We start from the raw sequence: 27936 nt of genomic DNA, 5'->3' as shown, positions 1-27936 counted from the left end.
TTGAAAAGTTCTGACTGTCCAGTGATCTGCGAATAATTGATAAATATATGTTCTTTTCATCCTGTGCACTCCATGTTAATACCTTGTTACAGTTTTTGCCAAGTGAGACGTATTACCTGCAGTTTTGCTACTATGGAAACACTCCTGTAGCAGCTTGCTCTGGGTGTGTGCCTAAGCTTCATTGTTGAGCAGATTTCAGCCATCTGGTTTTGTTATCCTCCTTTGTATATGTGCTTGCTTATTTTTCACAAAGTTGCTATCCACATTCAAAACAACCTTCTCTTATGGTTGTACCAGAGTAAAAAGTCACCTGCTAAGACTTGTTTCTCACTGCTGCATTAGGAATTCGGGTAACTGAGAAAATGTAGCAATGCTGTCTTGTGCTGCAAGAAAATGCCCAAAAGTAATATCTTGGGGCAGAAGGAGGCAAGTACATCTCTCCTAGCCGGCTGTGAAAATAGAGGACAAAAAAAAGTGCATAAGCAAAATCATAACTTTATCAGCAATTCCTTTATGTTGACGCAAAAATCACTTAAACCAGCACTATCCCTGTACCAGTACATATTGATGGAACCATTTAAATTATTCACATATAGTGCCAGTGTACTCCAATCTGAAGGGGGTTAAAATCCCTGACAATCCATGCTTTACAGATTAATAGCTCTACATTAAAAACTTTTAGCTGAGCTTAATTACTGCACAGTAAGTTTAGAATTTTCATAAAGACAAGCATCAAATGTCCCATTATCATTTGTTCGAAACTTTATTATATCACTTCTAACTATTGTGGGGAGGGCAGATCTCAGACATCCTACTTTTCAGCTTTATGAAAGCCCCTTCCAATAGATATTTTTACAGCTCAAACAAACTATGCTAACAAAAACCAGGGCATTGTCTGCTTTGAATACAGATTGGAGCATCTAAAGCAACATCATGCTATGAGATTAGTTCTGCATGTCATGACTCACAGCAAAGGTTCGGAAGAGGTAAGAAGAAAAGGAGAACTGTGTATCAAAGGAAAGAAAATATTTGGGTTAACCCCATTCTCAATATCCTAACTTGCACAGTCTTTTTTAATCCAGAAAAAGTAAACCCCACCATTAGAACATAAAAAGAGCCTGCTGGAACAGGCCAGTGGCCCATTTCATCTAAGATCCTGTTCTCACTGTGGCCAGATTTTTGTGGGAAACCCGGAAGCAGGACTGGAGCACAAGAGCACTCTCCTCCTGCAGTTTCTGGCAACTGATATTCAGAAGCATGGTGCCTCCAACAGTGCAAGGCAAGCCTAGCCATCATGGCTGGAAGCCACTGAGAGCCTTATCCTCCATGATTTTTTCTAATCCTCTTTTAAAGCCGCCCAAGTTGTTGGCTATCATTGCCTCCAATGGATGTGAGATCCATAGTTTAACTATGTGTTGTGTGAAAGTTTAACTATGTGAAAGTGCTTTTTTAAAATATGTCCTGGATCTTTCAACATCCAGCTTCATTGAATGTGCACGAGTTCTAATGTTATGAGAGAGGGAGAACAACTTTTCTCTATCCACTTAGTGCATAATTTTATGAAATGCACTTTTCTCAATGCATAATTTTATGAAAACTTCTATCACACCACCTTTTGTTTGCCTTTTTCCCCTGAAACTAAAAAGTGCCAAGTGCTATACAAACTTTCCTCAGATGAACTTCTAAGTACTTACACTTATTAAAATCCTCCACAGCAGCTATGTGTGGTGAGAAATTTCACCCTTTTACTACTTGAACAGAAAAATTGACTGGATGGTTACAGCCATCATGTGTTTTTTTTTGGGGGGGGGACGATGGTATGCAGAGAGGGCATGTATTAGTGGAAATGTACATTTAGTGGAAATGTATTGACTAAAAGAGAGTTCATGTGGTGGGCAGTGTGTTTTTGTAATCCTACTTTCAGTCGCAAATAAAGAATATTTATTTATTTGTGATGTGTTCTTCTCTACTGCCCAGCAGTAGTTTTTATCCACATACATGTATATGCATTCTGGCACTTGGTGAAGTGATAAGCCGGGCAGACTGATTGATTGTGGCAGTCGCTGAGCTACATTCAAATATATTGCAGTCATTGCCTTCATGGGCTTAACAATCACTTTTATTGGTTTGGTTTTTTACTCCATTAGTCCTTAGCTTGCGAGTTGTATAGGTTTCCAATGCCTTTTAAGTCCATTTTGTGTACCTCGGTCCAGTTCATGTCACAGTCAGTTTCTAGAGGTCTTTCCAGATGTTAAATAATATGAAACCTTGTATCACTGCATTACTTGCCAGTAGTACAAGTCCCTGTTCAAAGTAATCGAAAGGGAAAGGGAGAGTAGTCTTGCAGTTAGAAAAGGGAAAGGGTGGGTGGGTAGGTTTATTAGTAGTTCTGTAATGGGACATTAGGAAAGTGTTTAGTTGCTGAAAATACTGTGGGAATGTTGTAGATACTAGGAGAAGATATATTGATTTAACAGTATTCTTCCTAACTCATGCTTGTGAGTCAGCAGCAGAGTGCCTTCCCCAGTATATAGCAGGAAGCTAGTTGGTAGATTCATTTGAATCTCTTTACTTAAGCAATCCAATCTGGCTTTGTTCAGATTGGGTTTGGTTCCTGGTAAGTCCCCCTTTATCCCTCCTAAAAAGAATAAAGACACAAGGAGCTTCTTTTAAAAATATAACAAGAAGTTTACTCACATTCAGTCCACAGTTGGATCCCTGAAGGCAGGCTTTAGCTTAGAGTTACAGAAGAGGGTTTGAGTTCATCCCAAATGGGAATGAGCCCATGTCCTGGTGGCTGAGAGCCAGCAGACAGCAAAATACATCAGTATCAAGAGAGCAAGTCATCAAGACGAAGAAGAAGGGAGATGGCTGCATGACCAGCCCCTTTTATGGAGTCTCCCATGGTCATGCCCACTTACCTGGTCACATGCAGGGGGAGGATGCTCCAGACCAGGTGTAACAGGAAGTTCAACTGGCTGGAGTGTCCACTCTGGGCAAACAGGAAGTGTTGTACTTGACTGCTTATGTTACATCCCACAAATACAAAAAAGACATGCTTCAGTGTGCTTCAATCCCATTGATTTTTGTGGACATATGCTTAACTCTCTCAGTGAAAGTAAGTATGCTTAAACATGCTCAAGTTGAATGGATTGCACTCATAATTTTTTTACATTAACCCAGTGGTTGCATTTGCCAGTAATGATGAAACTGGGGTAGACTGTTCTTTGCCACCAGAGATGTTGCAGGGTTTACCACTAAGTGCCTGCAATTCTTCATCTATTACATTTTCAGCACTGTCAATGGATGCACAACCAGGGGAAGAAGAACTGAGCTTTGCTGACAAAGTATTATAGCTTGAATGCTGCAGCAAACAATCTACTTTGAGGAATTATATCTAGATCCCTGGAAACAGTAACTAACAACTGGTCACAATATACTGGTCACAGTCAGATGTACATCTACATCATGGTTTCATGCTATCTGAATGAGGCTAAGACTTTTGCAATGCTCATTCCAGAATAGTCATTAGGAAGAGCATCTGCCTCCATTTTCAACTAAACACATTTTGTCATTTAGTCTGAGCTGGAAAAAACTGTAGTTAGTTTTACATCTAGTTTGTATGAATAAGCAAACTTTAATCCATTGTGTGTGAGCCAGGCTAGTTTATGATCCTGGCTTTCTCAGATAAACCATAGTCAATGCAGTTTCCATTTCAGACAAAACAAACTGAGACTAGCTGAAAATGGAAGTGAATTCTTCTGACCTTTCCCTTGCAGCCACAGTGGAGGATGAAATATAAGAGGGGGAACAGGCGTATGTAGTGCAATGTTAACAAGACTTCCCTTTTGGACTTTGTACCCGTTCACATTGTACTGCAACTAGACATTTGTTAAGGTCTTGAAAATTGTAAAACACTGACACTGCTTTTAGAGCCTTTGTGACTCACCGTGAAACTGGGTTAAGGTGGGATTGTTGTTGGCATCCGTCTGTCTTCCACGACAATGGAGTGCACTTCTGAGGGTGAAGTCTAACCTCTGCATTAGCAGGACCAAAGCAACCTCCCTGGGGCGCAAACCTGAGATCCTGGGCTGCCCAGATGACAAGACACTCCCCCCCCCCCCCCGGTCTTGCTGATGTGGTCTAAAGGAAAGCAGAGCAATATGCTGGAAGGAGGCGTACAAGATGCCATCCAACTGTCTTAAGGACTCCAGTCCAGATTTGTGTAGGGTTTACTGCTAAGCTCTTTGTTCTCCCAAAGATCTCCATCAAGGCAGTGGGTATGGATTTTTCCTCAGGGTTTACTCCCAAAGCCTTTCTCGCGAATGTGTATAGTCACAAGACAGTGGAGGTTTGGGATCAGAGATTTTTTACCCCAGATGGGCTACCTTCCCAGGTTGACGAACTCCATCTGCCCCTCATTTCCCTCCACAGCATGTGCAGAAACCACCTTCTTGACCATTGGACCCACTATTGGTCTTGTCTACTCATTCCACTGGAGCCTATCTTTGCATTCAGGGGAAAGATAGGGGAAAGATTCATTAAGAGTTTGAGACCCATTGGGTACCCTCACCTGGTTTAGCCGGGCAGTCAAAGCCGTTTCCTGGGATGTGGCCAGTGTCACATGCTGACAGCTTATAGGAGGCATAGATAAGAGCTGAGTGCAGGGTGGGGACCAAAGATGAACAAACTAGCCCAGAAGGAGCATGGCATGTCCCCCACCAGAGGTACTACCCCTCCTGTAACACCCCATACAACCCTAAGGTGAGATCCATGTCTAGTTAAATTAATAAACTAAAGCCATACAAGACAATTCAGACAATGTGTGTTCTAGAGCATTCTTGATCATAGGGAAATCCTAATCATTTTAATTATTCTTTGGGAGGCGCTGATATTTCACACACATTTTTGTATTTTGTTTGTTAAAGTAATAATAATAATAATAATTTATTATTTGTACCCCGCCCATCTGGCTGGGTTTCCCCAGCCACTCTGGGCGGCTTCCATAAAAACCAGAAATACACTAAAATATCACAGATTAAAAACTTCCCTGAACAGGGCTGCCTTAAGATGTCTTCTGAATGTCAGGTAGTTATTTATCGCTTTGACATCTGATGGAAGGGCGTTCCACAGGGCGGGTGCCACTACCGAGAAGGCCCTCTGCCTGGTTCCCTGTAGCTTTGCTTCTCGTAATGAGGGAACCGCAAGAAGGCCCTCGGCGCTGGACCTCAGCGTCCGGGCAGAACGATGGGGGTGGAGTAGCTCGGTTTTCTTTAATACTAAATCCTGCCCCCGGTGTACTGTTCTTATCAAACGAAAAATCACTATTTTATATGAGTGGCTAACTGACAAGTCCTAGCTATCCAACTGTTCTGTAACTAGTACATGCAACTAGTACATTATGGGATAGTAAAGGCAGTGCAAATAGATAAATAGGTACCACTGCAGCAGGAAGGTAAATGGTGTTTCTGTGTGCTCTGGCATGCATCATGCTGTTCCCTGCACCAGAAGCTGTTTAGTCATGCTGTCCACATGACCCAGAAAGCTGTCTGTGAACAAACACCAGCTCCCTCAGCCTGAAAGTGGAGATGAGTGGTCAACTTTTCCATTCTTTAATAACTAAGATTAGAAATTACAAAATATTCAATTGTTATTAATTTTGTGTATTGAACCATTTTAATTTTTCTGTCATTCTGCCACTCAATCTTTCACATGCTTGTTTTATGCTGTATCCTGCTTAAATTCAATAACAATTACATGTAGCTTTTTGAAAAGGGGTTTTGATGGAAAGCTAAAAAGAGAAACTAACTATTATCATTTTACTGCCCAAGTGGAAAATACTTCCAGTAGTTTTTTCTCTTAACTAAACAATTGTGTAGATGGGTGTTTAAAACAAATCAGAATATTTTAGACAGACCATTCCCAATCAGTTCACTTCAAGTCTTCATCGCATGCATCATTTTGTATGTTTATTTAATGAAGACAATTTACGCAGGAAAGCACCCTTTTTTATGTTTTCTTTGCTTATATCTCAATTATTATGTAATGAGATGAGTCAGGACTAGCCAAGCAATACATGGTAAGACAATGTGCTGTATTTTATCATTTGACTGCATAAATAATATTTCCTTCTGTATATTAGATAAAATAATGTAGCTGCATGCTTCTACATTATTTTATTTTCTTGAATTTCTGCCTCTTTCCAAAATAGTTATTGTAGCTGCTGCCTTTATAGCCTTCAGGCTCGATGTCTTCTTTCTTTTCGCTCAGGCTTAGCATCAAAATGGAGCTGTCAGCCAGAAAGCTGGGATGCTTTTGGCTGCAGCCCCATTAGAATTACTCACCAGCTGACTGACATTTCACTAAGTCTGAAAAAAATCCTTCTTCCTATGTATCAATTAGGATTGCCAACACCTGACTTTGAAATGTGTTCCCGTGCCTTTAATAGCTGTATGGAATGGATATGCTTGACAGGTGTGGCTTCCTTCATCATTGCAGTAGTGTGACAGGAGAAACTGCACCTCTTGAGTATTTGTCTGCCACATGGTTATGAAAGGCGCCATAATTGGCCACCTTAGACTCAAATCATGAAACTGCTTATGTTGATGTTGCCAGTTGTCTAGGGTTACCATCTCCATTCTTTAAGGAAATAAGAAGAAGCCTGGCTGAATGAGTAACCTAAATTTGTGAAAATTATGGATTTCATAACATTAAACTAAAATTATCTTTAAAGAAAGGAACCCCTTTCTCCAACTATACTCGGGCCTGCTCTCAAGGGCCTGCTCTCAAGCGTATATCATCTAATTTACAACCTCTTGACCTGTTTTGGATGCTGTTACTGAAATAGGCCAGAATCGGAAAGTTCAACCTTTGTTTGTTTCCGTAAACTATAGTTTAAATTGACCACAATTTTTCTGCACTGACTCTTATGAGAAATTACAGCTAGATGAAAGACTGAAGCAGATGCTTCCAATTATTTCCTATGGTGCATGCTAAAGAAAGAGAGGAGAGGTCACTCAAGCCTGAGCCTCAAACAGACTCAGCCCACTAATGCTAAATGATGATTTAGGGTTGCATCCAAACAAGGTTCTAATAGTAGTAGTAGTAGTAGTAGTAGTAGTATACCACCCTATACCCACATGTGTCAGGGCAGTTCACAGGAGAGCCTGTCTAGTTTATTGGGTACCAGAATGACACTTATTCTTCCTGTTAGTCTTTTAGTTCCTCTGTCCGTCTCCCGTGAGTATAAAATTACCAAGTCTCTTCCTCCCCCTTAAGTGGACAATGAGTATATTCAATGAATGGGTATTTAAGAGAGGATATTGGCAATTTGATCCCTTCTAAAATAAGGATCTGACTCCCTATAAACTTCCCTCAATTGACACTTTGCTAAATCCTGGGTGCTTCCCAAAAGATATTTCTGTACTTATGTATACAGTAAATTAAGTTCAACCAAAAGTGTGTGAAAGTAAACATTACTCACCCTTAGTTATGTTTCACAATTGGCAAAGATTTGAGCTTTTAAGGGAAAGAGGTGTATGGTACTTATTCTCAATTGGTTTCTTTAAAAAAATAGTAAGTGGGTAGGCCTTACATAAAAGCAACAACAGCAAAATGAGCTGTGAATCAAGGAGGCTGGTGGAGCACTAGGAAGCATAGTGACCAGATTTATTGAATCTATTAAAATGCATAGGTCGGGTGACAACCTAGTAAACTTAGTTCCAACATAGATATATTTATAATGCAAGTCTATGCATATTTATTCAGAAGTAAGGCTTGCTGAGTTCAATTGTACGTACTTCCAGGTAAGTTGTATAGAATTGCAGCAGAGGGACTTTTAACTTTATTCTAAATGAAATGGTGAGTTTACTAAGGCTTACGATATTGTCACAAATCACAGATAACTGGGTTACTTTCTTTCCCGTTTTCTGGTTTGGGACCTTTATTCTTTTTTAAAAAAGAGGTGGTTTGTTACGGAGATGATAGTTTGTAAATGAGATGTAGAAGTGAAGAGATGAAATTTAAAAGGATGTGCCAGTAACAGATGTTTGCATGAAATAAAGTGGCTTGTGGTAGCCATGTTAGATATTAGATGAGAATTGCACCAGGGTGGGGGGAATCTAGAGAGAAAGCTTAAAGTCACTTGTACCTTGAAGACTAACAAAATTTATTAAGGCATCAACGTTTGTGGACTCGTGTCTACTTCATCAGGAAAAAAATGACTGTTGTACAAACGGGAGACAAACTTACTATCCTATGTAAAGAAAGAGTCTTAAGATAGGACTTCCTGTAGCTCCGAGTAATCATTTTCATATGTATTTTTACATAATGACCTAAGTAACTTCTCTAGCAGCTGATAATTAACTTCTAATCTAAATCAGATAAAGTTTTAAGCAGACTTGAAAAAAAGCCTTTGTGGGCTTTAGCATGTTAAATTATCCTGTAGCTAGCTGTGAATGTGCCTTAAAGCTTTCTATAGTGATTCTAATCATATGCATTGACACCCACTGGTGTTGGTAAAGACAAATCTGATTAATTGTATGCTACCTGAATAATAATATTTTCTTCATATGATTTTGTCAAGCTTTTTGCTATACCAAAGTCTGAGAAAACTTTGTGGATTGTGTTAAGCTTTTAACCATGCTATTGCCAAAACTGCATGTCTCTGTCAGCCCAACTCACAAGTCCAATAAGATGAAGTAATTAGATGCAAGTCGAGCTACTACCACTGAAATCAAAAGGATGAAACTGACCCATGTACATTCTTTGTATAGCTTCAGAAACATGTGCTAGGAACTGGATCTGTAGTGTCTACCATTTGTTCTATGATGTACAGAAGGTGGGAAAGCACGCCTTATTAACCACGGATGATATAAAGCATGCTGAAAGAAGCAATATTGGCATTATTGCTTTAAAAACAATAGGTATACACTTTCTTAGGAACCATGACATATATATACTGTTGTGATGGCAAGTTTCTCTGATCACCTGTGACTTGCTCTAAAACATAGTTATACCACATAGTGTGAAATTGGAAAATCTGTTCTCTGTGTGTTCTAATGGATGTAACGGTCATTAAGTATATGAGTCTTCTGACGTTGTAATCAGATGTGATTCAGGCTGTTAAATATCCATGAAGCAACATCTGCTTCACAGAGTGACCTTCTGCTAAAGAATACTTAGCATCTATTAGCAGATCATAGTGCAGATCTGCCTTATTTGAAATGCTCTAAACTAGACTAGTCTACTGCTGTTTAGTAACTAGCTTGCCATAATTTATTGCAGTTAAATAAAGCTTTAAAAAATCCATTAAATAATTATAGGGATTACATGCATTTCAAAAACCTTTGTATTCTATTTAAATTACCCATTTAATTTCAGGGTTTGTTTGTTTAAAAAAACCTGAATTCTAAAGGCATGTTAGGGCACTGTCAACTGTTATTTTCTGTAGGTGTTAATAAACCAGTTTAAAAAAAGAAAAGAAAGAAAACACAACCTGAAACAAATTAAAACCAAAAGCAGCCACACCATCTATTGTATATTAATTAGATCTTAGTCTATCAAGGGTAAACTGACACTTGAAAAATGTCATTGAAGACAATCAATAGACTAACATGCAAATATATTGGATTAAGGTCTTTCATTTCAGTTTCTGCTTTAGATCTAGTAAAGGTGAGGATGATGTATATAACAAACTTTAATTTTCTTTCTTCTCAGAGCAACCTCCAAATAACCAAGGCCAGTCGACCCTGCAACCTTTGCCACCTTCTCACAAGCAGCATTCAACACAGCATCACCCATCTATCACCTCCCTTAACAGAAACTCACTGACAAATAGGAGGAACCAGAGTCCGGCCCCGCCGGCTGCTTTGCCCGCCGAGCTGCAAACCACACCCGAGTCGGTCCAGCTGCAGGACAGCTGGGTCCTTGGCAGTAATGTGCCACTGGAAAGCAGGTAATCCTTTAGGAACTTGTAAGACTTCAGTTTTGCTCAGAATATTTAAGAAGCCTAAGATTGATGCATCCCTTAATTCTGCCAGCAAGAGGTGTAATCTGTGGAATTTAAACCCAGTACAGCCAATATTGGTACTGCCACCTTGTCCCAAAGCTCACGTTGTAATTATTCCCTTGCAGTGTTTTGACTTAGAACATGTATAGAAGCTGCACTTCAGACATGTTATTATCTAGAAGCAAGCAATTTCTCCTTAATGTTCATTATTAGTGCTGCTGTATTAGTTATCACAAAGAATTGTTTATAGGAGTTAGCAGACATGTGATCACAGTGCAACCAGAGAAGCTTGTCCACTTCTGAAGCAAGTTTCACTCTTTTGTATATTGTGATTACTTGATCTTAGCCTTAGGGTTGTATTTAAATGCAGCCTGTACTTATGTGACCTTTCATTCTTCCATAATAACCAGTTAAAGTTACAAATGTCTCCATTTAGGCTTAGACCTATGATTACCACATTAACAGATCCAGAGTGTGAAGTCTGTCTTTTCAGCTCATTTAGATGAGCAGCAGTTGTAACATTAGTGGAATGCCATTTGTGTTTTGACCCCTGTTAGGAATGTTTTTGTAACTCATCAGTTTTGCTTGTGTGAGGATGTCCCAAAGCACTGATAAGTAAGAGCTTTCTTGGTGATGCCTATTCAGCTGTACATGGTTTCAGGAAACTAGGACTCTGTGTTGAAAAATGGAGAGAAATAGTAGTGGGTGCTCTAACATCCTCCCCATGCAGTTCTGAAGATGAGGGTCAACTACCTCCTTCCTTGTACTCCCTGCCACATGGAGCTCTGAAAATGTGCACTTGCTGTCATCATCCCTACTGGATGGGGGAAAGTGGAGAAACTTTCCCTGCCTTAAGGCCCGGGATGTCACTCTCACTTTACTTAGGCATGTGAAATATTTTGTGTCTAAGGGTAAATTAAAGATGTGAAAGGGTATAGAACGATGGAGATTATTCTGCACAACGTATCATGTTTGTTTTGGAACTGTCTTTCCAGGTGGTTGTTTTATAAAGCTGTTTTTCTCCCTCACCCCCATTTACAGCAGTATCTTGCTGCAACTAGTATTTGTCAATATGTATAGGATATGAAGCTGTGTTGTTACTGATTAAAAGGACAAATGGTGAAGGGATGTGGAGCAGGGATTCCCATCCTTACTTAATAACTGTCTAAATTCAGTAGAGAAGAGAAACTGTCGCTTTCCCTTAAAAAGCAGTCTGAACAAGTGGTGATGATAAAAGTCATTCCACTCTTTTGTTGTTGTTTAGTCGTGTCCGACTCTTCGTGACCCCATGGACCAGAGCACGCCAGGCACTCCTGTCTTCCACTGCCTCCCGCAGTTTGGTCAAACTCATGTTAGTAGCTCCACTCTTTTAGAGAATAATAATTTATTCCTGCCATCCCTCCTTTTTCAACTTTCTGATTGCTTACCGAAGCCACAAAACTATCTTCCAAGTTTTAGTATTAAGATTATTATTGCCACTGCTCATTACTCCTCTAGATATCCATTCCCACTCTCTTTATGTGAGATCAGCCAGTAGGCCTAGTTCTCACTGAAGTGGTAAACTTTGGGGCTGTACCACTTCAGGTTGTAGGTGCGGTCTCACATGCCTGAACACATACAAATATAGAAACTAATGCAGCTAAACCCTTCTCCCTGACATTTAGTGTTCTATATGAAATGATTTATTTGTTTGCTTGTTTTTGTTTGGAGGACTGTTTGGTCCCATAGGCATCGATTTGCAGTCTGAAGTTGATACATTCCAGACACAGATTTACTGTGGAGAATCAGGCTACAGAAAGACAGGGATGGTGAAACTGAAGTCATTTTAGTCATTTAAACCTTTTATGTGACGTTCTGGACTACACATAACATTCTGATGAAAAACAGTATCTCCTTGCTGTTAACAACATAGCTTATTTGTAGTTACTTGATAAGAGATATATTAAAAACCTGTCCTGAGGTGAATTTATTTATTAAGCTTTGATACCTTTCTCTAGTTTTTTAATTGTTTCATTTAAGATGAAACAACAGCACAAGAATAAAACTACCAAATGTTTAGCCATTACCAAGGTAACAAGCTTCATTAAACAGCAGGACCTGGTGCCTGAAAACAGATAGGATAGTTATTTTTGGAGTAGCCAACTCCAAAACCTTGAGTGCCACTAGATAAAAGGCCCTCTCTTATGTGCTCATCCTGCAAACAAGGATCTTGGCATACAAGGCATTCATAACTTATAAGGAACATTTAAAGAGCTAGTTTGTACTTCACAATAAACCACAGCTTATTGTGATGAAAATGAGCTGTAGGGTATCTTATGCTTATGTGCTCCGTCTTCCTTCACCTTTGTCATGATCACAAAGAGGCAATTAGAAGCTTTGTTCTCCCCTAAAGGACTAGGTGTGCAGCCTGGGAGTCATTTTGGACTCACAGCTATCCATGGAAGCACAAGTCAATTCTGTGTCCAGGGCAGCTGTCTACCAGGTTCACCAGCTGAGACCCTACCTGCCCATACATTGTCTTACCAGAGTGATACATGCTCTGGTCCCACTTGGATTACTGCAATGCGCTCTACGTGGGACTACCTTTGAAGGTGACTCAGAAACTACAACTACTCCAGAATGCAGCAGCTAGACGGGTGACTGGGAACGGCCACCAGGACCATATAACACCGATCCTGAAAGACCTATATTGGCTCCCAGTATGTTTCTGAGCCCAATTCAAAGTGTTGTGGCTGCCTTTAAAGCCCTAAATGGCCATGGCCCTGTAAAGCTAAAGGAGCATCTCACCATCATTCAGCCCCAACACTGAGGTCCAGCTCCGAGGGCCTTCTGGAGGTTCCCTCACTGCAAGGAACCAGGCAAAGGGCCTTCTCAGCAGAGGCACCCTCCCTGTGGAATGCCCACCCATCAGATGTCAAGGAGGTAAATAACTATCCAACTTTTAGTTTACAAACTTAATCCGTTCTGTTCTTAAACCAAAGCCGTTCTTAAGCCGAAGTGCTCTTTTCCTAATGAGGCCTCCCGCCGCTGCTGCCCTTCCACCATTCGACTTCCATTTATAGACCGATGTAAAGTTCACTAACCGGAACACAACTTCCGGTTTTGCGGAGTTCATATACCGAATAATTCGTTAACAGAGCTGTTCTTGAACCAAGGTACCACTGTATTGTATTTAGCGTGGTAGCATGTCGTAGGATGGGAGAGACAGATTATAGTGTAGTTTACTAATGTTGCATAATTTTTTCATCAGAATTCTGCTTTAACGAAACAGTTAAAAACATGGCATTGTATTTAATTATCTGTTAATTTCATTATATAGACAGAATTGGAGGCACATTTGAATAATCTACTGTACTAATGTAAGAAGGTAGAATTTGATCAAAAACGTTTGCTTTTCTATACAATTTCTTAAGTCATCAGCAAAGCTGACCAAGGGGCGTGAAAAGTTTAGAATGCATTCAAGCTTGATGAAGCATTTGTGCTAGTAGACAATTAGGTGCTTTTATTGGTGTGATTTCCAATGGAACGACAGCCTTTAATATTGATTAAGCCTCTGTGAAAACAGGTATTAATCTTTTATGGGAGGGATCGAATCCATTTACCTGAAGGCCTTATGCTCCACAGGAGTAGAATATATTGGTAGGAGTAGGGTGCATAAACGTTTAATAGCAGATAGTTTAATGTGCTTCATCAGGAAAGAAAGAGCTCAGCTCTGTCACATTCACAATCATTTCATATGCTGTGTTTTTCCATTAGTTTGTCAGTAGTAAATCATAGCTAGCAGTGACCCAGTTTGGTCGAGTTCCTGTTTCCTAGATGTGGTGTACAGAGAGAAGTTAATTTTAGCTTTAAATGCATCACTGGTTGCTTCTGTTGATGATGAGGTTAAAACACAAACAGTTTGATCTAGGTCCAGGAACATTTATCCACGATTATGTTGCATGTCTGATGCACAGCCTGTCATGATGTTTTTTCCCTGTGAAATGGGTATTGCCCCTTCATAAATAATTAGCCATTTAGAAATAAATCCTGTTATTCATCTTGTTCTAGTATCCTCATGAGCTTTCCAGTGAAATAAAAATAAAGACAGATAGCTAAAAGTATTATATATATCAAGTATGCAAAAATAATAATTGTAATAAACCAGAGGGGAAAATAACAAAACAAAAACCCAGTATATTCAGATTGCACCCCTGTAGTTCATTGGACAACTTTTGACTGGGCATATATGGGATTGCACAGTAAGTAATTTTTTAAAAAATCCACCACATAAGCATATTTATCACACAAATTAATGTATGCTCTTGTTCCCTCTAACTCAATTATCTCACAATGCTGATTCACCTTTATAATTGATATTTAATAGACATATATGCATTTGTTTTTTATATATTTGTTATGGGAACCTCAAGTTGCAGGTACCTGGCAGATGAAGTGAAGTTTGATACTGATAGAGGTAACAGAGCAGTGAAATTTATCTTGTTTATAAGCTTTTGCTTTTGAAATTATGCTAGCAGGGATCGCCTCCTGGTGTGAAACTTGTCCAGAGATAATAACCCATCAGTTACATAATAGATTTTAGAATACAACATACTGTCAGGTTGACAATGTAGCTTATCAGCCTCACTAATTCACAGCATCACAGCTAGAATTATTATGTTTTTGTTGTTCTCATGTTTTCATATCATGCATTTTTCACTTGCGTTTTAAAGAGTTGCTCTTTGTGGGCTTTTGTATGTCGTTTAGCTACCTGCATTATTTGTTTGCTGAAAATCTGAATAAACCTATATTTCAAAAATATATATAAATGTAAGGTAAGTCAGCCGGGTATAGGACTTACATGTTATAAAATAAAATGACGTATTGTATAGTGATAAATATGTACTGTTTATGTTGTTGTTGTTATTTATACCTACCTGTAAATACAATAATGTTACTTGCTTTTGGATTTTGGGAGATGACATTGAAGTTGCATCCCTTAAGTGAAAGCAGCCACGTCTGTGGACATGGCTAAAACAACAACAACTTTTTTAAATATATATATATATATTGGTCCTATATATTCTCTGGGTCTTTACTTTAATTACCTTTGCATGGTGGAAAATCTTTTGGTCTTGGATTGACGTTTATTTAGTTACTTATTTATATTTGCACACAGATATAGCAAAAGTGAGAATCTCTTACCACGTACTAGCATTTCCCATGATTTTTAATGCATAGCACTCACTTCTAGTCAGCACCCTCACTAATGAAATCCAGAGCGCAGAGATTCTGACACCTATCATACTTGCAAAAATAGAACAAGCCTTGCATTTATACATATCAATGTTATACCTTGGATTGCCAAGTTATATCTTTGAAATCCACTTACTCCTTTGAATACACTTACTCAGCATGAAGGAAGGAAGCCATGGCTTGCTTATCCCACCTGTTCAGTTTTGTTTTTTTTTATGCCCCCCCTACATTCAACATTGTATATGGGCAACATACTGGGCAGGATAAACTGCAGAACTGAAACACCCTTTTCCGTGAATTTAAAGATTCTGTACAAATCCTGAGATTGTGATGCGTCAGGTCTACTTTGTTCCATTTCTGTTCATATACAACCTGATGATGCTTTTTGACACTGAAAAGCAATGGAATTTTATGCGTTAGCTTTCATTTTCTCATATTAGTTTGATATGAAGTGTGTGTAGGTATGTCAGTAATTCATTGTCAAGGACATTGCTTCATTGTTCATTAAAATCAGAAATGTTCAGTCAGCACTGATTTTCTTCTTTCAAAAATATAGTCAAACTGCTGTGATATTTTTCCGCTGCAAATATTCTCTAGTGACTAGATTTTCAGTGCCATTCCATTATTTATATACCAGTTTGGGTGAGGTCAAAAGGGTTTAAAATGAGAGACTACAAGACCTCTTAAGGGCTACACTTGCATGGTTCTCACAAGATTGTTATGGTTACACATATTCTCCATATTTTTAATTGTATACATGCAGCACTTGCCTGTGAAATAAAACATATATTACATTTAAAGCACAGGCTGCCTTTTTGTTCTTGATGTAGTGTCTGCACTAGTCTCTAATTGACATATCCAGTAGGGAAGAATAGATCGGTCAGTTTCTAGTCCGTATCAATTTCACAAGTGTTCATTCATAAATTCGTTTTGTCCTGTCTCCATCCTCTGACAGGGGGGTGGGGTGGGAATCCATGCCAAAAATTGTATATAAATATTTAACTATGTAAGGGACGCGGGTGGCGCTGTGGGTAAAACCTCAGCGCCTAGGACCTGCCGATCGCATGGTCGGCGGTTCGAATCCCCGTGACGGGGTGTGCTCCCATCGTTCGGTCCCAGCGCCTGCCAACCTAGCAGTTCGAAAGCACCCCCGGGTGCAAGTAGATAAATAGGGACCGCTTACCAGCGGGAAGGTAAACGGCATTCCGTGTGCTGCGCTGGCTCGCCAGATGCAGCTTTGTCACGCTGGCCACGTGATCCGGAAGTGTCTGCGGACAGCACTGGCTCCCGGCCTATAGAGTGAGATGAGCGCACAACCCTAGAGTCTGTCAAGACTGGCCCGTACGGGCAGGGGTACCTTTACCTTTTTTTATTTAACTATGCATTTAATTACATACTTTACCATAAGCATCCTTAGCTTCCAGACACTTGTTCTAGAGTCCAAAACAAAAAAATAATAATTCTACCCCTCACCTTCCATTGTTTGAAACAGCTTACACAAATAAATTAGCAATTGAATCTCAAAATCCAGAAAATGTTGACAAAGGTAATATGCCAAATAATAGCAAATCTAATCTACAGAATAAATACTGTAATTTAATACCAAAATTGAAATTCCAAAATATTGGCATAAAAGCTATGCCTTGCCATTCATCCTGATCACTTGAGTTACCTTATGCCAATGTTTATAAGAAGTATTGCAAAGCATTTCTTACCTAATCAAAAATAGGTATATTTTTCTAATGCAAACCTTATCCGATAGCCCATTCTGTAACCTGAGAGTTACTTCTGATAAGGTCCTGCTTCTCTCTTTTACAGTAGTGATTTTAGTTTGTTCCATAATCTGCTTGACGCAGAAACATCTGCTTGGGTCCAACAAAAGGGGAGACGTGATGAGACAAAAGTCTGTAGAGCTATATTTCTTCATATGCCTACTCCAGCTGCATGGATTCAAGAGCAATCTTGGTGACATTGTCATCATCCCCAGCAGACGAGGTCCTGCCATCTAGAAATAAGAGGGAGGTCACTGTCACATCACCAGTCTCCTGGCAGCAGTGTTGTTGGATAAGTCAAGTGGTGTGGGCTATATTGGTTCCACCAGTGCACACATGTCAACTTCGCCAATGCCCTGCCCTGCCCCACCAATGATGCCCCACCAAGCTTCAAAATATAGCAGGAAGAGCCAGTGGAGTTATGACACTCCTTGAAGACAGGTCAAAACTTTGCAGTCTTTTTCCTGAAGAGACTCTACTGAAGGTGTTAATGATGCCAAGACGGTTGTGGACCAAAGTGAAGGCTAACCATGGGCATCATGATAACAGGAATTCTGTCCTCTCTTTTCACATTGGAATTGGGAAGATTCCTGTTGGTGCCTTGTGTGCTACTTTTTGACTTGAGTAGCATGACTACCCAATTGCTTCATTTGGAAAGTTGTGCTGTGCTGGCCAAAATCAGTATGTGAGGCTCCACATCTGTTCCAAAAAGCTCCCTTTTAAGAAAGAAAGAAAGAAAGGTTCTTTTCTAATACAGTCGTACCTTCGAAGTCGAACAGAATCCTTTCCGGAAATCCGTTCGACTTCCAAAACGTTCGAAAACCAGATCACTCCTGTAGCCAATCAGAAGCTGTGGAAGCCCCGTCAGATGTTCAGGTTCCAAAAGAACGTTCGCAAACCAGAACAATCTCTTCCGGGGTTGTGGCGTTTGGGAGCCAAAACCTCCGAGTTCCAGGGCGTTCGACAACCAAGGTATGACTGTATTACAGAAGTCTCTAGAGCTGTAAGGGGCAGTGCCAATTCACAAAGTGGGCACAATTATCATACCACTTTCTGAGCAAATCACTTGGGGATTGGGTTCCCTAGGTAAAAAGTCTGTGATTTACCTTTTCACTTACCAGTGCCTGGCAAGAATGACTGGGGCTAAATGGACCTAGCTGACTGACTAGATTCTGACAGTGGACCAACAGAAAGCTACTCCTGTGCTAAGCTGAAACACCAGCCTTCTTGTTAGGGGTTGACTTTCTCACATTTTAAAGAAAACAAATAGTGGCTAGAAGGTTTTCTGACTACATTTGTCCAGAAAGCTATATAAAGTTGTAAAGGGAAACTTGGATACACTTGGATATTACACTGAAATTCAGAGTCGGCATCAGATAGTGTTTTGAAATCTCTCTTTTAATGAATTTTCTGGGTAAGGATTTCAGCGGCTTTTTCACAATACATAAAATACATTTCTGTTTTTGGCTACTTTTAGCACAAACGTATCGTGTAAGAAATGGTTTCTAACTTATCCTCGCACTGATGGATAAGTGGCTTTCATTTAATGTGGGTGATATTTATTTTGTAAGGTTTCCAGTTGGTGGTCTGAGTTATACTGCCTTTGGCTGGATTTACAAGCTGTTCCTGGTTCTTTAGAAGATGTTGTTTCCAGCTAATTTGATTTTACTATCCTACTTCTGTACTCTCTCATTCTGTTCATTTTTTTAAAAAACTCAATAACTTGTTTTTCCATTCTGGTTCTCTACTAAGAAGCTTGTAGTGAATTTTCTCGATTTTGTGCTTTCAAAGAGACAGACACAGAACGCATAATGCTGTGTGTGTAATTAAACTACTCTAGCATTTGTGTGTGTGTGTGTGTGTGTGTGTGTGTGTGTGTGTACCAGCAAGATTTATGAAAAGGGGAAATATGTCATTCTAGAAGTAGAGCCTTGAGTCCTGTGACAATTTTGGAGGGTATGCCTTTTCAGCCTAAGGACCACATGCCAGTAATTGAAGGGGCCAGAGGCAAAAGTAGGTGGGGCAATGAGTGTAAATGTTACCTTTATACAAATAAACTACGGTAGTTTCTCCACAAACTGACACATCCGTCTTTAACTTCCATTTAGCCAAACTGAAAGGCATTATCAAGAGCTCAACAACAAATTCCAGTAAGGCCAAATTATTATTATTATTATTATTATTATTATTATTATTATTATTATTATATCCATCCCATCTGGCTGGGTTTCCCTAAGGAAGCATGTAAAGCAGGGCAGTGAGGAGGCATGGCTTGTGGAGAGGATATTTGGCCTGGGGAGAATCCTGAAGGCCAGGTGGAGAGGCTTAAAGGGCCACACCCCTGTGCTATACGATGCTTTAGTATTATATGAGCAAATCTAGGCAAGCCTTGGGCTCATGTGCTCTCCCTTTTTCTCCCACAGCATGCCTGTGAGGAGTTTGAAGCATTCACTTCTGGTTTTGATTAACTGCAGCTTGTCATTATGTCCAAATAGACAAATTGTAGTTAACGTTGACTGTAGTTTGTACAAGCAAACCAACTTGAAACCAAGTTGCAGAAACAGAAGCTAAACAAGAAAGCTTGAAACCAAGTAGCAAAAACATTTGGATTTTTCACAACCGCACCAGAAGAAGGAATGGGAGACTGCATGAGCTCAAGACTCACAGTCTTGCTCATGGCACACTAAACTGACATCCAAACATGGCCATAAGCCAGCTTTCTGTTATGCGATTCTTTAAAGATTTCAAACTTGATTATTGTTAATATCAGAAAGCTCACACCACAGCAAAGTCATCATCATAAAAGTATTCTGTTTTTCTAAATAAATCAGATTTTGTTTATTTCATCAAATATGATATCTTGAGACAAAAAAACTCTTTAAAAAGGTAATTGAATAATTGTTTACATGTATAAAGTAATTACAAGTTCTTGATTCATAATTTTGTTTAGTTGCTAATATTTGTAGCGGCATTAAATAGATAAGCTTTTCAAAATGCTGCTAGATTAATTTGCTGCATACAAACAATATTACCAATATGATATTCACAATTAACATGCTACCTAAGTATGAGTAACGAAGTTTTATGGCAGTTTCTCTCTTTCAAAATTTAGATCCAAATAGGGATTATAGCACACATTTTGAATTGCAGATTTCTGTTTGTTAAGGTGGTTTCTGTTTGTCTTTTTTTTTTTTTTTTTTGCACCCTCCCCTGAAATTTCCTAGCTGATCTTCAAATGACAACTCTGTAAAGGCACTTACATTTTTAGCAGAAGGATGGCAAGGAGTTTAAGACTAAAACTCCATGCCATACTGTGTGCTGTCTCAGACTTTCCCATAATATAACACTCCCGCTTGGTAAGGGTGACTGTGTAGGAGTTTGTAGAAAACCTGTGTGACGCTTGTAAAGTGTAGTATCTACCCATTCCGGAAAGCCGTGGTTTGACATGCTGCCTCAGTGCATTTGTACTTGGTGTGGACACAACAGAAGATGTATGGTATTCTATGTGGGAGCTGGTTTAAAACTCCCTTCATCGATTGCCTTAGCAAAGAAGCCAAAAGCACCACAAAAGTGCCTAAATTAGGAAATAAGATTTTTTAAAAACATATCTTTAGGCACCTGGCAAAGACATTCCTCTCTTCCCAGGCTTTTGGCTAATTAAACAATCTATGGCCTTTTAAACTTTGTGTGTGTGTGGAGTGGGGAGGAGTATTGTTATATATTTTTGTGTTTTCATATTGTAAACCACCCTTAATCCTCTGATAAAGGGCTATTGTTCACAGATCTGTGCAGGGCCATCTTACCCATAGGCACAAGGGGTGTGGGGCATCCGGGCACCGGGCTCTCAGGGGCGCCAGGCCGAGAATTCGAGGCCCGAGAGTTGAGTCTGAGGAAAAGCCCACCTGCTGGTCGAAGCACCGTGGCAGCGCTGCAAGTTCAGGGCGACCGAGCCAGTGAGACACTGAGGCGGGCGGGTGGCTCTGCCCTCCTGCGCACCTGGGACTGGGCAACCTGGGGTGGGCACCGGGCAGATCTTTGCACCCCAGTGTCGCATATGCTTAGGACAGCCCTGGCTCTATGCAGTCTTTTTACTTAAAAGTAAATGGAAGGGGGATCTGATCAGATTGGGACACCACCCAGAGAGGGGGATTTGATTTCCCCCCCACATACCTGCAATGCTGAAAAATGTGGCTGCAGGATCATTGGGAGTAATGGGAGCTTTCTTCTTTTGTTGTTTGGTTGGTATGCAGGTGCTTGCTTTTTTTGCATCAGATTAAACCTCCTCTCTCCATCCAGTAGTCTTGATACAGACCAATACCTTGGAATGGCATTTTTGTTGATGATGTTGGTTGGTTTCTGAACAGATAATTGTGAAGGCTGGATAGAGTTGCTATATTTCACAAAGTAAAAACCAGGACACCCCAAAAGTTGTTGAGCTTTTTTAATTTATTTACAAAAATGCCAAAAAAAACCTTTCGGAATCCCCCACAGACGTCAATTCCGCATTTTAAATCCTGGTAATGTCCAGGAAAATCCAGACGTATGGCAGCCCTAAGGGTGGAAGGCAGTCCTTTTATCTTTTTATTTTCAAAGGACATGTACCATGAGTAAGCTCCTCTCTAACAATATTTATACAGTAATTAACCCCAGGAGATACTGAGCCAGATCCACATAGATCACAGTTAAATATAGACTATCTTATTCATATCATGAGTATGTGACAGAGTTGACAATTTATTCATTTTCTTCGCTGACATTGTCCTTTATATATATATGCTATAAAAATATTAAGAAATCTGTCATGTTTACCTTGATATCTATATCTATATCTATATCTATATCTATATCTATATCTACATAATACTCTTTATGCATCTCTAGAAACATAATTTGAAAACATTTTTTCCTCCTAACTCAAGTACCTTACCCAGAACTCAACTACCTTAGCCAGAAAAAAACCCCAAATACATTTTTTCGTTCCCCAACCCACCCCTGTACAAAATTAGGGTAATGTTGGGCAAATGGCATTTCTTGGTCTCATTGTCATCAAGAAGTTGTTTAGGCTGTTACCTAAGGAATATGTGAGAATAAGCAAAGAATCACAAATTGGGAGAGAGCTGTTCTATAGTAGACAATATTTCCTCTTGAGTGTGTAGGGACAAATGTTCCACTGAGCCTTTGGATCTTGCTGCTTAAAATATGAGTTTTAATATACGCTGTGTATTTCTGGACTTGTAAAAGTTCTGGTAGCCAACAGAAATAAGCCGTTAATATTTTTTTTCTGAGCAATAGGTTTGCTTAACACTGTTTGTGGTACCACAGTGTCCACATCCAAGAAGGGTAATCTGTGCGCCACAATTACATTTCTATAGGTTTACCATCTGCATCCAGCTTGCACACTGTAAATAAGAGAGACACGCTGACTGCGTCAACAGCACCTGTCCCCTAATATAGGAATAGAGGACAGAATCAAAGTAACTCTTTCCCATCCAGAAGATTACATCTTTTGCCAGTCAGAATCTCTGTGTCAGGGCCATCGTATATAAAAATGCTCAAACCTGAATAAATGTTAAGATTCTATCCCCCAAAATGAACTAATATGGAGAAAGAAGAAAAGTACCATTAACTATCCTAGACACTAATGTGTATTTACTTCTTATTTTCTGCAGGCATTTCCTATTCAAAACAGGAACAGGGACAACACCACTGTTCAGTACTGCGACACCGGGTTACACAATGGCATCCGGCTCTGTTTATTCACCTCCGACACGGCCACTACCTAGGAACACCTTATCAAGAAGTGCTTTTAAATTTAAAAAGTCTTCAAAGTACTGTAGCTGGAAATGTACAGCACTCTGTGCTGTAGGGGTCTCTGTGCTACTGGCAATACTACTATCTTACTTTATAGGTAAGTTTGCTTTTTATGATTATTGTCATTATAAATCTATGTATCTTGGTTTCTGGTTATATATGGACACTGGCAAACTGCATAATATACAGCTGTCTTTTTATCCACAAGTGCTGTTAACAATAGAGGCGATGAAAGCAATTTAATTAAAAGTTCTTCAGATGGAATAGAAAATACCTGTGTTTTGTAACCATTTCCCTTGAAAATGGCAAGTGAAATGTCATTTTAAAAAACTGAACTATAATTTAGAAATTCTCTACCTTTCCTTTTTAGAAAGGATAAGGCCATAATTCAGCTATCATTTCTCTATTAAAAAGGGGAGCGCGTTTAAGAATTGAGCAAACTCATGTGGGGGCGAGGGGAAAATCTGTTTCTGAGAAGAAGCTTAAGTATTTTTACATATGTGAAAATACGTGTACATAATGAGAAACAGATAAATTTACAATTTAATAATATATAATTTTGCATTTCACTGTTTTATGTTTCTATGTTCTGAATAATGATTTCCTTTTACTAAAATACTCAACAATTGACAGTGTGTATTCTAAAGCTTCCATGGGACTATTTACGTTTTTTAAAAAACCATGATGCATACTTAGTTGTAAAAACTAATACAAAGCTAAATCCACTCATGAAATTAAAATGTTGGTAGACTCTATGTTGAAACAAACTAGTTAAGTTTCAGTCCATGCCACAGCATTGTGCTGAATAAAATCTTTGAAGTGGATCCCTGTTGAATCAGAAGCCATGGTGAATAATGCAAAAAAATAGGCCGCTGAGTAATGTAAGATTTTCACCTTCCCTGCTGATGGAATATGGCTGCCTTGAGAAGATTGCAAGTCTTCTTGTTGTCCGGGAAAGCCAAAGGAGTTTTATAGGAATTATGTTGGCAGTTTCGGCTGTATATTGCTATTTGAGTCCTCACTGGATTTTCTTTGTCCTCTTTGATGCATACATTGTGATTTTCTGTGATCAATATATTGGCCATGTTTAAGCAGCATAGTCCATAGATGGTGGATGGTGTAGTTACATTAATCAGTTTATGTTTTTATTTAGATTTATAGCCCACTCCACTCCCACTTTCCCTGCCCCTGCAAAGTGTCAAAGCAAATTACATATATACATGTCTTGAAACATTTAGAACAGCTAAGCCTGCATTCCTGAGCAGTTATGCAGATTTAAGTATCACTGACGTCAAGCATATGATGATTTTAATCATGTGTAGGCTGGATTGCAACCCAAAATATTAAGTATATGAAAATATAAACATGCAATTAATAGCCCTTTTTACAAATTTAACTCTGTTAAATCAAATGTATTTTTATCCTTACCAAGGCATTAATTTTAGATTTTGTGTTAACTTAATGAATGGTTTTCTTTAACCTAAAGGGGTCTAAAAGTTGTCAACTATAGTGTTGATAATAAATGCTGCAACAACTATAGTGTTGATAATAAATGCTGATAATAACTGACCTTGTTTTTCTACTTCTTAAATTTTGAAGCAAACAGTGTTGACTCTTGGTGGGCAGATAACCCATTAATGGCCCTTTACCTGCATTTATGATACTCTTGCTCATCCTTTATGATACTCTTGCTCATCCTTGAAGAAAGGGAAAGTGCCATTTTGGATGTTTGTACCCTAGAGGAGCCCTCATAGGATAGCACCATCTTGTAACTCCCATTGGCTCATCTGTTTGCACTGCTGCTGCTTTCTAAAGGCAACTTTTCAGTGACAAATTTAAGGCTGAGTACATTAAACCCGCCATTAAAAATTGTCTGTAAAGTAGTGGTGGTGCATCTAAATAACATTAAATCTTTGTATTGTTTTTATTGTTTTTTCATGTTTGTCATCCTGGGCTGCTTTGGGAGGAAGGATGAAGCTATACAATAAAAAACCCCTATAAAATGTTGAAATTAGCTAACTATAATGGAATTTTCTGCATAAGCCTTGTAGAATTTTCAGGAGGTGCATCAAGGTTGAAACAGAAGGTGCCTGCTGAATCTCTATTGGTAGAGTATTCAAGCAGGACTGGGCCGCTTGGTTTCTTGTTGCTGTCAAATGAGCTTGCCAACTCAGCCTTGCAACTAATGATGCTCCTGCAGATGATTTCAGTGATCAAGCTGGGGTATATTATTGTAAGTTGATGTTATCATTTGAAAACAGACCCATTCATGGCTGGTAGAAAGCAGCTACTGGTTTTGTTGTGATTTTTTTACATTTTCTTGCATGGTACACTATTTAAAATGTGCTGCAAAACACAAAATTGTCATGAAAAATACTTAAGGATCATTCCATATAATGGAGGACATCATAAAGGATAAAACAAACCCCAGGATACATTCAAAGCCACCATTCAAATATGGATGTTGCCCAGTGAGACAGAACCGATGAAGAATGATGACTTGTGATATCAGGAAATAAAATGCTAAATAGAGAATGACACAGTTACAATGACTTGCAGTGCTTCCACACAAATGAAAAATGATTTGAGATATTAATGTGCTGAAGCATGTATTAGAATACCCGTACTTGTGCCATATACCTACTTAGGCGTTGAGAATTTTTTTAAAAAAATATATATATATAATTCCTCAAACTGAGAGCCATACAGCATTTTATATAATTTGATTCTGTTGAGAATGGGTATAGCTATGCTGCATTTCATCACAAATAACTAGTTCATCTGCCTGCTGAAATAAACAATTCACAGGGATTGCCTTCTCTATGTATTCAACAGGGAGCTCTTTATGTACTGGTGATATTACTGATATTTCAGCTAACTCAGCAACCTAAATGTAAAACCTGGCACTCAGGGACACACTTTGAAGGTTTTGGGGTCCATAAAGCAGTTAATGGATTAAATTCACTTGTATATGGAGCTTTCCCATCTCTTCAGATGTAATATGAAATTCTCACTTAATAGGCCATCCAAGTATAATTCACGATGAGTTACTTAATATGAAATTGAAATGGTTTCCCATTTTATTTACCTGTTTCATAACAACGTGCTTTAAACAAAGTAGTGAGAAGAGAAATTATTGGCTGTAGAAATATTAGCTGTAGTAGGAAGTCACTTTTGAAGAGCCAGTCTGTAGCTGTTTCTAATGTTACACAAAACCATTACCCCAACTGAGACAAGTTGCAACCTGCACTGAAAAATGTGCTAATATATATTGATAATGAAAGGTTGGAAAACCTATTAAAATTCTGTATTGTGTTGTCGTAAATGGGACAAATTCTGATTGAGGCACACAAAGCACTTTCTCACAGATGATTCATAAATGGGCTTTGTAGTAGAACTGATACAGTCATGCCGTCTAGCATAGATATAGAATATAATTTGGCATGGATTCCAAGTCCCTGTATTTATTTAATTGTTCAAGTGAAAGAAATGCATTTTTAAAGGACTTTTTTTGTTGTCCTGCAATAGTGCAGAAGGAAACCTAGCTTCCTAAAGTGGAGCCTCATCTCTCCAACCTTTCAGCTATGCAGCTGTTTTGGCTAGCTGGCACAAGGGTATGCAGTGAGGGACTGGTGTGTCTTGTCATTCTTCCAATACTATGACAACAAAGCCTTTGGTGATGCAGTGATTCAGAGAAAGGAAACGGGGAAACAAAGGGACGCAACATGAGAGAGAGGAAAAAGCCAGGAGGTCACAACAAGGAGACAGGAGAACAACAAAGAGGAAAGCAAGAGAAAACATAGGAAAGTGAATGGGAAACCAAAAAGTAGTTTGAGCAAAGGCAAAAATCTAATCTCCAGAATGTATAGAAAAGCAGAAAGGAAGATTGCGGGGGGGGGGGGGACACAAGTTGTTTAAACTCTTAGGAATGGTGTGTAATTTATATATGAGAACAAATAAAATGTATCCTAAAAATGTTGAACATGTTTCTATTTTCTTCATTGAAAAGGTGAAAGGCAATTAAAGGAAGCAACTATAACATACTTTGAAGCATACTTAAATACTACTGAATAATATTTTTTTAGCAGACCAATATTTTCCAAAGAAATCTTCAGACTTAAATAATCCTATGCCACACGCTCTGCAGTTTAAGTGAGAAACAGTTCCCTTCATCCCTTACCCTTGACATAATCCCCATCTTTCCTCTGTTGTTGTAATGAGGGGCTGATATTGCAGGAGACAGAAAACTGTTGGGCTGTGAAATGCCAAAAATAAAATAAAACAAAATAAAAAGCAAAATCCCCACATCTTCTCAAGTATGTCCAGTAATTGTGATCTGAGCATGTCGTCTTCAATGCACAAAAAACCCAGGTTGAGGAAAAAATTGGGAGAGGGAAAATCTTATTATGAGCCACTTTACTATTTTTAGACCCTTCTCGGGGTGTGTGATGGGTCGCGGGTGGCGCTGTGGGTAAAACCTCAGCGCCTAGGACTTGCCGATCGCATGGTCGGCGGTTCGAATCCCCGCGGCGGGGTGTGCTCCCGTCGTTCGGTCCCAGCGCCTGCCAACCTAGCAGTTCGAAAGCACCCCTAAGTGCAAGTAGATAAATAGGGACCGCTTACCAGCGGGAAGGTAAACGGCGTTCCATGTGCTGCGCTGGCTTGCCAGATGCAGCTTGTCACGCTGGCCACGTGACCCGGAAGTGTCTGCGGACAGCGCTGGCTCCCGGCCTATAGAGTGAGATGAGTGCACAACCCTAGAGACTGTCAAGACTGGCCCGTACGGGCAGGGTCACCTTTACCTTTACCTTTTACCAGGGTGTGTGAACATACACTTTAGGGCAGGGATGACTAACTCATGTGCCCCAGCTCCCTGCCCAGCTTAATATCCTGGTCGCAGCATTGCGATATCAGCTTAGCATATTCAAGCTAATCAGTCTTGACAAAGAATTTTGACAGCACAGTGGAACCTTATGTTACATACCGTCCCCCCTACGAATGCTACGGGTTACGTGCTCCACTCACCCAGAAGTAGATGCCCCTTGTTGCGACATTTGCCCCGGGATGCGAGCGGAAGTCGTGCGGCAGCAGTGGGAGGTGCCATTAGAG

The 27936-nt window shown here is 39.4% G+C and overlaps 1 protein-coding gene across 30 annotated transcripts in view; it reads left to right on the top strand.

The window, feature by feature from the left end:
- Positions 1–27936, top strand: part of TENM3 (teneurin transmembrane protein 3) — a 1299256-nt gene that overhangs the window by 1145599 nt on the left and 125721 nt on the right. For all 30 annotated transcript variants that reach the window (XM_081875189.1, XM_081875187.1, XM_081875177.1 and 27 more), the window contains 2 exons: positions 9718–9955; positions 22686–22924. In XM_081875189.1, coding sequence (XP_081731315.1) covers positions 9718–9955; positions 22686–22924 — 477 coding nt within the window. The remainder of the gene's footprint in view (positions 1–9717; positions 9956–22685; positions 22925–27936) is intronic.

The sequence above is a fragment of the Podarcis erhardii genome (assembly GCF_964252035.2).
Source record: "Podarcis erhardii genome assembly, chromosome: 9".
Lineage (NCBI taxonomy): Eukaryota > Metazoa > Chordata > Lepidosauria > Squamata > Lacertidae > Podarcis > Podarcis erhardii.
Note: the sequence above shows the minus strand (reverse complement) of the source record. Positions and strands in the feature narration are given on the sequence as shown.